At 50.5% G+C, this 13,414-nt stretch overlaps 1 protein-coding gene across 2 annotated transcripts in view; it reads left to right on the plus strand.

Annotated features, from left to right (window-relative positions):
- The first annotated feature begins 5,699 nt into the window (after positions 1-5,699).
- Positions 5,700-13,414, plus strand: part of IRS1 (insulin receptor substrate 1) — a 75,199-nt gene continuing 67,484 nt past the window's right edge. For both annotated transcript variants that reach the window (XM_060301763.2, XM_030832202.3), the window contains exon 1: positions 5,700-10,565. In XM_060301763.2, the coding sequence (XP_060157746.1) occupies positions 6,801-10,544 (3,744 nt within the window). In that variant the 5' untranslated portion in view covers positions 5,700-6,800 and the 3' untranslated portion in view covers positions 10,545-10,565. The remainder of the gene's footprint in view (positions 10,566-13,414) is intronic.

Genomic DNA, 13,414 nt, shown 5'->3' on the forward strand with positions numbered 1-13,414 from the left:
GAAACCTAGGACTGGAGCCTTCACACACTCCTCTGATTATCCGTTTCCAACTTCATTTATCTCTGAATGATTTCCATTCTCTTCTATGGTAGACGGGTGGGTCTCATAACTGAAAAAATGTGAAAATTTACATAAAAGGTAGCACATCATAAACTTGAAACTTCAAAAGACGTTTTGCACTGGCAGCTTCTAGCTCTGCCTACTTTTGGTGTCTTCTCATCTGTCATTAGATAGAATTCGATAAAGAAGTTTGGAAAACACTGATGGAACATTTTAATGTTCTGAAAAATAATTCCTCCCAAATATCAGAGAATCAGAATTCCACTGCTATTCTTTAAGTGAAGGTTGTGCAGCAACAATTCCAGGGTCATCTTTTCTCCCACCTGCATGACTAGAATATTTCGGAAGTGCCCCTTTCTCACGCTCTCCGTGGTCCTGAACCACCCGTTGGTGGTCCTGAAGAGTGCTCCCTTTTAGAGTCAGCTGAAATGAGATAGGAGGGGAATTAGGGAGTAGAGAAATTGAAGAAGCTATTAGGGAGAAAGAAAATATTTTTGTTTTGTCAATTGTGTTACTATCAAAGAAACCACAATTAACCTTGGCCAAACTGAAAGACAGTAAGCAAATTTGTGGGAAGTATTGTCATCTATGCAAATGTCCACATGCATAATAAGCAAGGTCACCTAGGGGAGCAGGCAGATCACCACTGAAAACACTAACACAAATATTGGAGAGGGAATAACTCTTCACACCTGTCAGAAAAATTTGACACTTGTGATTGAAACGAGAGAAACCTCAATGCAGTAATGTCTCAGTTAACTTGACTGACAAACCCCCAATGCTCATCAAAGAATGCAAAAGAAAATGAAAATATAATAATTAAAGAAATCAAGAAAATTTTTAAAAAGTAAAAGCAAGTCTCTTAGATAAGTGTCAGTTATTAGGGACTAATCTAAAAAAGTCACCAATCAGTAAAATTTCTGGAATGGAAAAATAGTGGCATAGAGTTTTCACCTTCTCCCTGTCCTTCAACCTTATCCATCTGTTTATTTCATGCTTTATTTAACCAAAACCAACAACTGTTTTGAAATTGTCTTTTGAAAGTATTAGTGTCTTTCTGAAATCTTGTTCCCACGGTATTTAATTAATTTTCCTGTGTGCCTAAACCAGTGATTCTTAAATTTTAGCGTAAATAACATTCTCTTGTAATACTTCTTAGAATGCATTTGGTGGGGGGTCCAGTGTTCTCTGAGAGATCCTGGTTCAGTAGGATTTGGATGTAGCCAGAACTCTGCATTTTTCATCACACTTTGGAAAACACTAACACAAATGTTTGAGAGAGAATAACTCTTCACACTTGTCAAAAAATTTAATACTTGTGATTGAAAAGCAAGAAACCTCAATGCCATAATGTCTCAGTTAAGTAGAGTTTTTATTGCTGTAGTTCTTGGTATGTGTACAATCCTAAAATGTAAGTATGCCCCTTGCCTTTCACAGCACCGTATTACTGTGCCTTTAAAGTAATCATCAGTCACCTACAACTGTGCTACTGAAAGTGTGGTGCCCACACCCACCCACCCAGCAGAATCAGCGTCCCCTGGAGCGTGATAAAAACGCAGACCTCAGCCTGCCCTAGACCTTCTAAATCAGAACCTGCATTTTAACAAGATCCTTAGGTTTGAGATGCATTGATCTAGCAGACTCTCTAGCTAAATGTGACTTTTCAGCTCACTATTTTAATTTCACTACTTCACATTTTCAATCCAAAAGGATGAAATAGTTTAATTACAAGAGAAAATAAGGTTATTAAGTAGAGAGACATCTGGAGGGTCCCAAATTGTGTCTGTGATTGATGACTTTTAAATCAGAAGGCAGTTGGTTTTTATGGTATCTGAGATCACAGTGCTCTGAGATCCCAGTACCTTGTAATTGTATTCGTCTCTCATCTTCACTGTAAGCTTCCTGTGGGCAGGATAATGTCTGAGATATTTATATCTTCAGTGGCTAGCCTAATGTCTAACCCAAGGAGGTGCTCCAAAACGCCTGGCTGGGAAAAAATTGCCAGTTGCTTACGAGTCATATCCACTCTTCAAGTTCAAGCTTAAGGCTCCTTTCCTCCGGAAGATTTCTTTGGTTATTTCACCTACCATCCACCTGCTCTAAGTAAATACGACTTATTTGACATTTAACACACACATGACTTTAGTTACCAATTATCTTTATTTTCTCTCTTATTACCCTACAAAAGGTGTAAGAAGCTGCTTCTTTTTATACTTTTCATACTGCCTTGCAGAGTAGCCATTCAAATATTGCTTACTATTGAGAGCTCTCTTAAAATTTTAAAAAACCACTAAAGTGAGAAAATCTACAAGTTTTGATTTTCCTTCAAGCATCATTCTAAATTGTCAAAATTAATTCTAGAGTTGAAAATATTTAAACAGCTCCTCCAGTTTTGACCTATTTAACTTAAGTAAAACATGTACTTTGATATAAGAAATACTTTCTAATTTTCAAATGGTTGGTTGTCCCTTCAGCCAACTCAATTCTCATTTCTGTTATTTATGCCAGTAACTTATACTTCTCTATGTTGAGCATATATAAAATGTTTAATTTATAACAGATTAATTCATAACTAAAATAAATTTATAGCTAGAGATCACTTTAGGGAAATTATGTAATAATTTATAAAGTTTGTATGATGTCCCTGAGAGTGTCACACACAGACGGATATTTCCATTTTAAAGCTAATTGTAGACATATTGCCCCATAGTGCACCCATGGCATGTAAAGTTTTAACTCCTGGAATCATCACTGCATTTGTCAACATCAACATAGCTGTCCCAGTGTTTTGATGTATTATTATTTCAGCTCTTGTAGTTTTAAAACGCACTTTAGCCTGTTACGTAAATCATCTCTAACTGTCCTATAGATGGCAGCGTTGAGCAATATATTTGGTAAGATTGCTTTTTTGGTGTCTGTGAATTTTCAGTTGGGAGTGAATTTTTCATACAGCATATTTCATTACAGTACACCTCAAGACTAATTTAGCATACGGTGGCAAGGTAATACGTGTACCTGCTCCAAGTTACTTCAGTTAGTTTCCACAAAAGCGTCTCTTTCTATTCTGTATATGAACCAGATTTCCAGAGTTATCTCAACCCATTAATAAAACAGTAGAGAAAATATGAAATTACTGTAGTATAATTATAATTAAATATTCACCACCTTTAACGTTGGTAGTAAAACATCAGCAAGTAGGAAGAAAGGACAAGAACATCCAATGATCAGTGATTATCTACCACGTGAAATCCATCGGTTTGGAACAAAATGTCACAGCAATATGGCTTATTTCATGATTTCTAATGAATATATTAGCCACTGAAGTGTTTTTAAAGCAGAAATCCTTTCCCGCTGAGATTTTTTTTAAAGCTTTTATAATAACAATTCGTTTTGTATGATCACAATTCTAACCTTTCTGTGAAGATTATTCTAGAATAGTTGCAAATTAAGTTGATCTTCCAGACGACTCTTTCTTCTAGAAAAGAGTATTTTGTTTTCCATATAGGTGTATTTCTTTTATTTAGCTTATTTTTGGGGGGGGGGGATCATTTCAAAAGTAAATGGATTGGGATTGTTTTTCCTACACAATTTGAAATATTCTCCACCCCAGCCCCGCGCTAAACATCCAACCTCTAAAAAGCCCCTTGGCCTTAGATTACATTGTTACTAGTAAACAACACTTCTACCTTTTTTTTTTCCCTCTCCAAGGGTAAAACCCCACAATTACTTTACTACTAACTTCAGACTTCCCTGCTTCACATCTCCCTCCTCTGCTCCCCGTGAAGCACGCTATTCCCCCAGAATCCCGGTCACTGTTATTGCCGCCTTGTTACCAGATTATATCTGCTATTTATAGCTTTGCTGTAGTGGGCACGTGTGCCCACATCACCAAGCTGTCAGAAGTGGAGAAGGGCGGGCTTTCAATTCAACAGCGAGTACACAAATTATAGATTAACCAGGTTGAGATGAGGCTGCACGATGGCACGGAATAAGAAGGTGAGGGAAGACATGAGAAGCTCCCAGGCTTCGGTGGGGAGTAGCCGCCTTGCAGATACCGACTCCCCCAATTCACGTATCACACGCTGCTGAATGGCGCCTTTGGTTGTTCTTCTTTTTTAACTACGCTTTGCAACCTACCTTGGTACCCTCACCCTCTCTCCCCACCTCCCTCCTGCCATGCAAGGCTTGAAAGACAGGCAACCTCACCAATCAGGAGGCTTCCCCAAGAAACTCCCCCCGCCCTTCAGCCCGGTATTAGGCCCAGGCGCGCTCCTCTGCTTCCCAGCGGGTACCGTCACTGAGCATGCCCGGCGCCTCCACTGCTGCGTTTCCCGGCGAGCGTCTTGCAGTGCTTGAGAGCTGGCGACCCCAAAACGGGCCAGCAATGGGGTGGGAAAATAAGATAGCGTTAAAAAGAGTGACAAGTGTCATTTTATTAAGGGTACTTAATGCCACCTGGACCAGCAGGGGACAAACTGCTTGTTTACAGGTCAGTTTAACAAACAAACAAAAACTTTGGGGAGCATTTGCTTGTGGTGACACTGAGACAGCAAGCTAACAGTGTAAGCGTCTCTGCAAGTAGACCCAAGTTGCTGACCTGTTCTACTCATGAAGTGGAGCCTTTTCCTGTACAGTTGAGCTGGCACCATCCTGTTTTCTCCCGATTATCCTTGTGGTCAAGGGTAAAAATTGTATGGGGTGGTTCAGAAGCTGTGTGTGAAACAAACACTTCAGCCAATATTTACACAGTAGAGTTCTGGCCTTATGAACCCTCTGTAGGTCCCTAACATCTTTTTAAAATCACAAATAGATTTCAGAATATGATAAGGGCCGGGAGTCTCATTTTCTCCCCAAGCCTTCATCCCAAGGTGTGAATCCCCGCCCTCTCTCTAGGATGGGGCGGGGTGGGGGGGGGGAGAAGCAGTGATATTGACATTTTCTCCCTCAGTTCCTCAGCAGCTAACCCCACCGCGCCAGACATACGACGTTTCCCAGGGATCCCTCTTCTTGTTTTGGAGTGACCATAACCCCCCCAAATCACTGCCCTTGGGCGTCCCTCTGCTTTTTCGTGGTAATTCATTGCAGCAAATGCGGGGATTCCAAGGTGGAAGGCTGGCCCAGAAGTCCTTTAGAAAACCTCACACGAAATACAGATCTCACCATGGCCTATCACCCTGAAACTGAAATCCAGCCTTTATATTTCCAGGGAGAAAAAGCCTTGACTAGAAACCTCCTTCCGGAGGGGTTGATCTTACCTGTTAGGTAAGATCCAGCCCAGCTCTCGCGCCCCCTCCTCCCCGGGCCCTCCTACGCTGGGCTCTGAAGCCGCAGTGCCCCCCCGTCGCCCCCCACCCTCGCTCCTGCGTCTTCCTGAGTTCGCCCCCCCCCCGCGTTTTCCCAGACTCCCCTCGTGCTTTCTGGTAGCCACCCAAACACCCCCGCCCGCGACCGCGGCGGGGATTCCTGCGGGCCGGGGGCGCCCTGGGTGGCGCGCGAGGGGGAAGGCTCTGCGCCAGGGCGGGCGGCCGCATAGGGGCGCTGCCCGAGCGCTGCGCAGAGGCCGGGCGCGGGCGCTGCTGCGGCACGGCCGCGGGGCGGAGAGGGGCGGGCGCGGGGCGGGCTCGGCCGGGAATGTAGAGACCCGGGCGGGAGCCTCCCGGCGGCGGCGGCGGCGGCGGCGGCCAGGCTGCGGAGCGCAGAGGCTCCGTCACGTGTTTTTCTCCTCCGAGTGAGACGGCGGCGCGGTCGGAGGGGGCCGGCGCGCAGAGCCAGACGCCGCCGCTTGTTTTGGTTGGGGCTCTCGGCAACTCTCCGAGGAGGAGGGAGGAGGGGAGAAGTAACTGCAGCGGCAGCGCCTCCCGGGGAAGAGACGTCTTCCCCGACTCCTTCCCCAACCTCCCCCCGTTTCGTCTCCCGCCCTAGTCCTCCCCCCTCTCCTCCCCTGCCGACTGGAGCGAGGGGCAGGGATGAGCCTGTCCCTCTGGCGCGTCCCCAGCTCCCCAGGCTGCCTAGTAGCGTTTCGCGTGGAAAAGCCACTTTCTCCGCCTGCCGAGATGGGCCCGAACGGGGGCTGCAGAGGACGCGTCCGCGGGCGGCGGCAGCAGCAGCAGCAACGGCCGCAGCGCCGCGGTCTCTGCGATTGAGCTGGTATTTGGGCGGCTGGTGGCGGCGGGGACGGTTGAGGGGGGGGTGGGAGGAGGCGGAGGAAGAGGCGAAGGAGGAGGAGGAGGGAGAACCCCGTGCAACGTTGGGACTTGGCAGCTCGCCTCCCCCTACCCAAGGATATTTAATTTGCCTCGGGAATCGTTACTTCCAGAGGGGAACTCAAGAGGGAAGGCGCGCGCGTCTGGAGGGGCAACGCCAGGACCCCCGGCCGCCGCCTGCCTGAGCCGGACTCTGGCCCCGGCGGCGAGAGATGCTTCTTCCCGGCCGCGGCGGCTGAGAGGAGACTTGGCTCTCGGGGTATCCGGGCTGCACTCGCGCCGGACGCGCAACCTCCCCGCAGGGCATGAAACGCCAGTAAACTCCGGTCGGGGCTATCGCCTTGGCGCAGCTGCTGCGTCCTCCTCTACTGCCCCTCCCCGGCGCGGAGGGCGGCGTGGATTTCGGAGTCAGGGTTTCTGCCGCCTCCAGCCCTGTTTGCATGTGCGGGGCCGCGGCGAGGAGCCTCCGCCCCCCGCCCGGTTGTTTTTCGGCGCCTCCCTCCGCGCGGTGGCGGCGGCGGCGGCGGCGGCGGCAGCATGGCGAGCCCTCCCGAGACCGACGGCTTCTCCGACGTGCGCAAGGTGGGCTACCTGCGCAAGCCCAAGAGCATGCACAAGCGATTCTTCGTGCTGCGGGCGGCCAGCGAGGCTGGGGGCCCGGCGCGCCTCGAGTACTACGAGAACGAGAAGAAGTGGCGGCACAAGTCGAGCGCCCCCAAACGCTCGATCCCCCTCGAGAGCTGCTTCAACATCAACAAGCGGGCCGACTCCAAGAACAAGCACCTGGTGGCCCTCTATACCCGGGACGAGCACTTTGCCATCGCGGCGGACAGCGAGGCCGAGCAGGACAGCTGGTACCAGGCCCTCCTGCAGCTGCACAACCGTGCCAAGGGCCACCACGACGGGGCCGCGGCTCCCGGGGCGGGAGGCGGCGGGAGCAGCTGCAGTGGCAGCTCCGGCCTTGGCGAGGCTGGGGAGGACTTGAGCTACGGGGACGTGCCCCCAGGACCCGCCTTCAAGGAAGTCTGGCAGGTGATCCTGAAACCCAAGGGCCTGGGTCAGACAAAGAACCTGATTGGTATCTACCGCCTCTGCCTGACCAGCAAGACCATCAGCTTCGTGAAGCTGAACTCGGAGGCTGCCGCGGTGGTGCTGCAGCTGATGAACATCAGGCGCTGTGGCCACTCAGAGAACTTCTTCTTCATCGAAGTGGGCCGTTCCGCAGTGACGGGACCCGGGGAGTTCTGGATGCAGGTGGATGACTCTGTGGTGGCCCAGAACATGCACGAGACGATCCTGGAAGCCATGCGGGCCATGAGCGATGAGTTCCGCCCTCGAAGCAAGAGCCAGTCCTCCTCCAACTGCTCCAACCCCATCAGTGTCCCCCTGCGCAGGCATCACCTCAACAACCCTCCACCCAGCCAGGTGGGGCTGACCCGCCGCTCGCGCACAGAGAGCATCACTGCCACCTCCCCGGCCAGCTTGGTGGGCGGGAAGCAGGGCTCCTTCCGGGTCCGCGCCTCTAGTGATGGCGAAGGCACCATGTCTCGCCCTGCCTCTGTGGACGGCAGTCCTGTGAGTCCCAGCACCAACAGGACCCATGCCCACCGGCATCGCGGCAGTTCCCGGCTGCACCCGCCTCTCAACCACAGCCGCTCCATCCCCATGCCTTCTTCTCGCTGCTCGCCTTCCGCCACCAGCCCGGTCAGCCTATCGTCCAGTAGCACCAGTGGCCACGGCTCCACCTCGGACTGTCTCTTCCCACGGCGGTCTAGTGCTTCCGTGTCCGGTTCCCCCAGTGATGGCGGTTTCATCTCCTCTGATGAGTATGGCTCCAGTCCCTGCGACTTCCGAAGTTCCTTCCGCAGTGTCACCCCGGATTCCCTGGGCCACACCCCGCCGGCCCGCGGTGAGGAGGAGCTGAGCAACTACATCTGCATGGGAGGCAAGGGGGCCTCCACCCTCACGGCCCCCAATGGTCACTACATTTTGCCTCGGAGTGGCAACGGTCCTCGCTACATCCCGGCAGCCGGCTTGGGCACGAGCCTAGCCCTGACAGGGGATGAAGCAGGCAGTGCTGCAGATCTGGACAATCGGTTCCGAAAGCGGACTCACTCTGCTGGCACGTCACCTACCATTTCCCACCAGAAGACCCCATCCCAGTCCTCTGTGGCCTCCATTGAGGAATATACCGAGATGATGCCTGCCTACCCACCAGGAGGTGGCAGTGGAGGCCGAGTGCCCAGCTACCGGCACTCCGCCTTCGTGCCCACCCACTCCTACCCAGAGGAGGGTCTGGAAATGCACCCCTTGGAGCGGCGTGTGGGCCACCACCGCCCAGACACCTCCAACCTCCACACCGATGATGGCTACATGCCCATGTCCCCAGGGGTGGCCCCAGTGCCCGGGAGCCGAAAGGGCAGTGGGGACTACATGCCCATGAGCCCCAAGAGCGTGTCTGCCCCTCAGCAGATCATCAACCCCATCAGACGCCATCCCCAGAGAGTGGACCCCAATGGCTACATGATGATGTCCCCAAGCGGCAGCTGCTCTCCTGACATTGGAGGCGGGCCCAGCAGCGGCGGCAGCAGCGGTGCCGCCCCTTCTGGGAGCAGCTATGGCAAGCTCTGGACGAATGGGGTAGGGGGCCACCACTCTCACGCCCTGCCACACCCCAAACTCCCTGTGGAGAGCAGTAGCGGCAAGCTGTTGTCTTGTACGGGTGACTACATGAACATGTCGCCAGTGGGGGACTCCAACACCAGCAGCCCTTCCGACTGCTACTATGGCCCTGAGGACCCCCAGCACAAGACAGTCCTCTCCTACTACTCATTGCCAAGGTCCTTTAAGCATACCCAGCGCCCCGGGGAGCTGGAGGAGGGCGCCCGGCACCAGCACCTCCGCCTTTCCTCCAGCTCGGGTCGACTTCTCTATGCTGCGGCGGCGGAAGATTCCTCCTCGTCCACCAGCAGCGACAGCCTGGGCGGGGGATACTGCGCGGCTAGGCCCGAGCCCGGCCTCCCGCATCTCCACCATCAGGTCCTGCAGCCCCATCTGCCTCGAAAGGTGGACACAGCTGCCCAGACCAACAGCCGCCTGGCCCGGCCCACGAGGCTGTCCCTGGGGGATCCCAAGGCCAGCACCTTACCCCGGGCCCGAGAGCAGCCGCAGCCCCAGCCGCAGCCGCCGCCGCCCCTGCTGCCCCCTCCGGAGCCCAAGAGCCCAGGGGAATATGTGAATATTGAATTTGGGAGCGATCAGCCGGGCTACTTATCAGGCCCGGGGGCTTCCCACAGCTCGCCTTCTGTCCGGTGTCCATCCCAGCTCCAGCCGGCTCCCAGAGAGGAGGAGACGGGCGCGGAAGAGTACATGAACATGGACCTGGGGCCGGGCCGGAGGGCCGCCTGGCGGGAGAGCGCTGGGGTCCAGCCGGGCAACATGGGCCCGGCACCCCCTGGAGCTGCTAGCGTGTGCAGGCCCACCAGGGCAGTGCCCAGCAGCCGGGGTGACTACATGACCATGCAGATGGGCTGTCCCCGGCAGAGCTACGTGGACACCTCGCCAGTCGCCCCTATCAGCTATGCGGACATGCGGACCGGCGGCGGTGGCCTCGTGGAGGAGGCCAGCCTGCCTGGGGCCGCCGCGGCCACGCCCTCCTCATCCTCGAAGGCCTCTGCTTCCCCCGCCGCGCCTCAAGGAGCAGAGGAGCTGGCGGCCCGCTCATCCCTGCTGGGAGGCCCGCAGGGACCCGGGGGCTCGAGTGCCTTCACGCGGGTGAACCTCAGTCCCAACCGCAACCAGAGTGCCAAAGTGATCCGTGCCGACCCGCAAGGGTGCAGGAGGCGGCACAGCTCCGAGACCTTCTCCTCGACGCCCAGTGCCACCCGGGCAGGCAACACGGTGCCCTTCGGAGCGGGGGCTGCAGCCGGGGGCGGCGGTGGTGGCAGCAGCAGCACAGAGGACGTGAAACGCCACAGCTCTGCTTCCTTTGAGAACGTGTGGCTGCGGCCTGGGGAGCTCGGGGGAGCCCCCAAGGAGCTGGCCCAAGTGTGCGGGGCCGCCGGGGGTTTGGAGAATGGGCTTAACTACATAGACCTGGATTTGGTCAAGGACTTCAACCAGAGCCCTCAAGAGCGCCCCGCTCAGCCGCAGCCTTCTCCTCCCCCGCCCCCTCATCAGCCTCTGGGACGCAGCGAGAGCGGCTCCACCAGCCGCTCCAGCGAGGATTTAAGCGCCTATGCCAGCATCAGTTTCCAGAAGCCGCCAGAGGACCTCCAGTAGCTCAACTGGACATCACAGCAGGTGCGTTTCATGGTGACAAAAGTCAGAAGACAAAATTGCTTTTAACCTTGCGCTCGAATTCTGTTCCCCTGCCCCCGCGCCTTCTTCTCTCTCCTCCCCACGGCTTCTCTAGGGAGTGCACTCCTAGGAGGGAGGGGTCAGGACACAGGAGATGACACCTGGCTGATGGCCCGATAAATCTGTAGAAGCAGCCACAGGAGGGCTTTTTCCTTTGAGGTTCCCAAGTGAAGTACTTTGGTATTTCCAAGACATATATCCTACCATACCAGTTCTGAGGTTTGTGAAGTTCATGGATAAGAACCTTGATCTCTTTATCGAACTTTTCTTTTGACTATACAATTAGGTCAGTCTCTGGAAGGGACAGTTCTATAAAAATATTTATTAATACAGGGGCTAAGCCCTTCATGTAAAGGTAATTTCTCAGAGCTCTTAAGGGTGATTTTATCAAGTTGCTCTGTGTACTTTGGTTGTGTGATTTCACAATAACAAGGCAACATAAATAGCAGTGGGAAGCATCAATTTGTATTCCTGTTGCCCTAAAAAGATTCAGAAGTAAGAGCTTGCTTAGGCTTACGTATTTAAAGAAATACCTGTCTGTGACTCTCTTTAGAACATAATTATTGGCGACATTTTTTTTTGTTCCTTCCTGCATGAAGATTTATGAAATATTACTCACACACCGACCCACAACCTCACAGGCACGGCTGCTTTTATACAGTGAAGTCTGCGTGCGTCTGGGACCCATTACTGAGTTAAGAGTTACGAAAATTCATCTCAGCTTGTGTGCCTTACAATTGTCTTTCCTTGCAAAGGCCCGCACAGAGACACCACACAGGTCATATTGGGGCTACTGTACATCTTCTGTAAAATTACTTAACATTTTTACATTGAAAAGAAGGAATATTAAGTCAGGGAAATGGAAGAGTCTGGTTTTCATCTGCACTGAATGTAAGGGCTAACCCTTGTACTCTTCGTTTGTAGGATAGTTATTGTTTGCCTTTTAAGTTCAAGAGTAGATGCCTCAGTAAATGTTGAAAGTTGGCTTCAGGTGGTCTGTGGCTAAGGCTGTATTGAAAACGAGAAACATTTGTAATAGGAAATTAGCCTGCCCTTGGTTCTGTTGAGACTGTTTTCTGGTGGTCATGATTGTGGGAGGAGGAGAGGAGTATAGTTTGCAAATAATGAGATGAGTTGGCAATGTAGAAATTTCCAGCATTTGCAAACACTTTATTCTGACAAACTGATTATCTTGTGATGGTCTTTTTATATATGCTTCACTGAATGAGCTTTTAAAAGCATTTTTTCTTCTTAATGTGTGTCCATTCATAAGAAATTCATGTGTGTATTGGGTTCCTAGTGATAGGTATTTTTTTATTATGTGGTCACAGTCTCCTTGATTCTAACAGTTTCTAATATTTGACCCATATCATTTTCTGTTTTGTAGAACAAGGTACAGGTATACAGACATTCAAACTAAGATTTTAGGTGATATGATATATTACACAAAGTATTTATTTGATTAGTATTCAAGATTTATTTTCATGATTCGTTCTCTAGAAGAGAGATTTAATTGTTTACCTCAACAGTAAAAATTTTGGTTATTTCAAATGATGTTTTTGGAAATGTGAATCTCTACCACTTTAACTGTTTGTGTTGCAAAGTGTTTCATTTATAAAGGAATGAGAATTTGAAGGGAAAAAAACCCAGCAGAACTAAGATTTTGCTTTTAAAGGAGATGAAAGATGAGGCTAACAAACAATAAGTTTTCCTCACCTGTTTTCTTAATTTGAACAGGTTTTTTTTTTAAGAGAGTAGAATAAATAATATTTTGTTCTGAAGGAAATTGATGACCAAATAAAGTTTTTGTTTTTCAAAAGGGCTTTAAAAGAAAATCCTCCTCATATGGAGGATACACTAAAAACGAACCAACCAAAACAAAACAATCTTCTATTCTTAGCTTTCTGAGGGAAAATATAATATTCTGGAACAACCATATAAGCATATCCTTAATAATCCTGGAGTAGCAATAGACCATGCTTTGATAGCACCATGCAATAAAAATTCTAAAATATGTATTTGTAAGATGTAAATGGAGAGAGATGAGTGTGTGTGTGTGTGTGTGTGTGTGTGTGTGTGTTTTAAGTGAGGTACCAAATGCTGCTTGGCACATTTACATCCTGAATTTTGCTTGTCTGCCTTTGCCCTGTTGAGTTTAAAGATGTGATGAGATAGGCAACTATCATCTGAAACAAAAAGAAATCAAACCTGTCTGTGGCAAACCACTTTGCCTGGGAATGAGTGTGTTAGTTTGTGAAAACCTTGTTTTCCTAACTTCCTCAGCAATTGCTGTCTTTGCCTATCTTTCCGTTTCTCAAGTAAAACCTGAAATAGGAAAGGAATGAGGGGCTCAGAGATGTGTGCTCTTTCTCCTAACCCCTCATTTTAAACAGCTCTTCTTGTTGAATATTTTTCACTGGAACATTTCTGAGGTATTTAGTGCAGGTGCCCAGGACTGCTGGTTGCCCTTGATTCACCTTCTATCTGACCACCTTTTCTGTTTCTTTTCTCTCTCTTGGCCATCCGTGTCTCCTCTGGGTTCTGACCTGCTGGATTGTTTTATCCCCCTCTCCTATGCTCGTTTCCCACCTCTTATTTCATGTTCCTGCCATTGTGTTTTTTTTTCTTTTTGGCTCCATTTCATAATTTCGCAGTACTTGTGGCCTACTCTCCGCAGAGAGTACATTGAGAGCCCAAAAGGGAGGGCAGAAAGGGCATAGCAGCCCATCTACCTTCAACCAGCATTTACCGCAATTTGTGTGTTAGTTTTGTAACTGCAGCAGGGCAGATAG

This window comes from Globicephala melas, chromosome 7 (assembly GCF_963455315.2).
Source record: "Globicephala melas chromosome 7, mGloMel1.2, whole genome shotgun sequence".
Taxonomy (NCBI): domain Eukaryota; kingdom Metazoa; phylum Chordata; class Mammalia; order Artiodactyla; family Delphinidae; genus Globicephala; species Globicephala melas.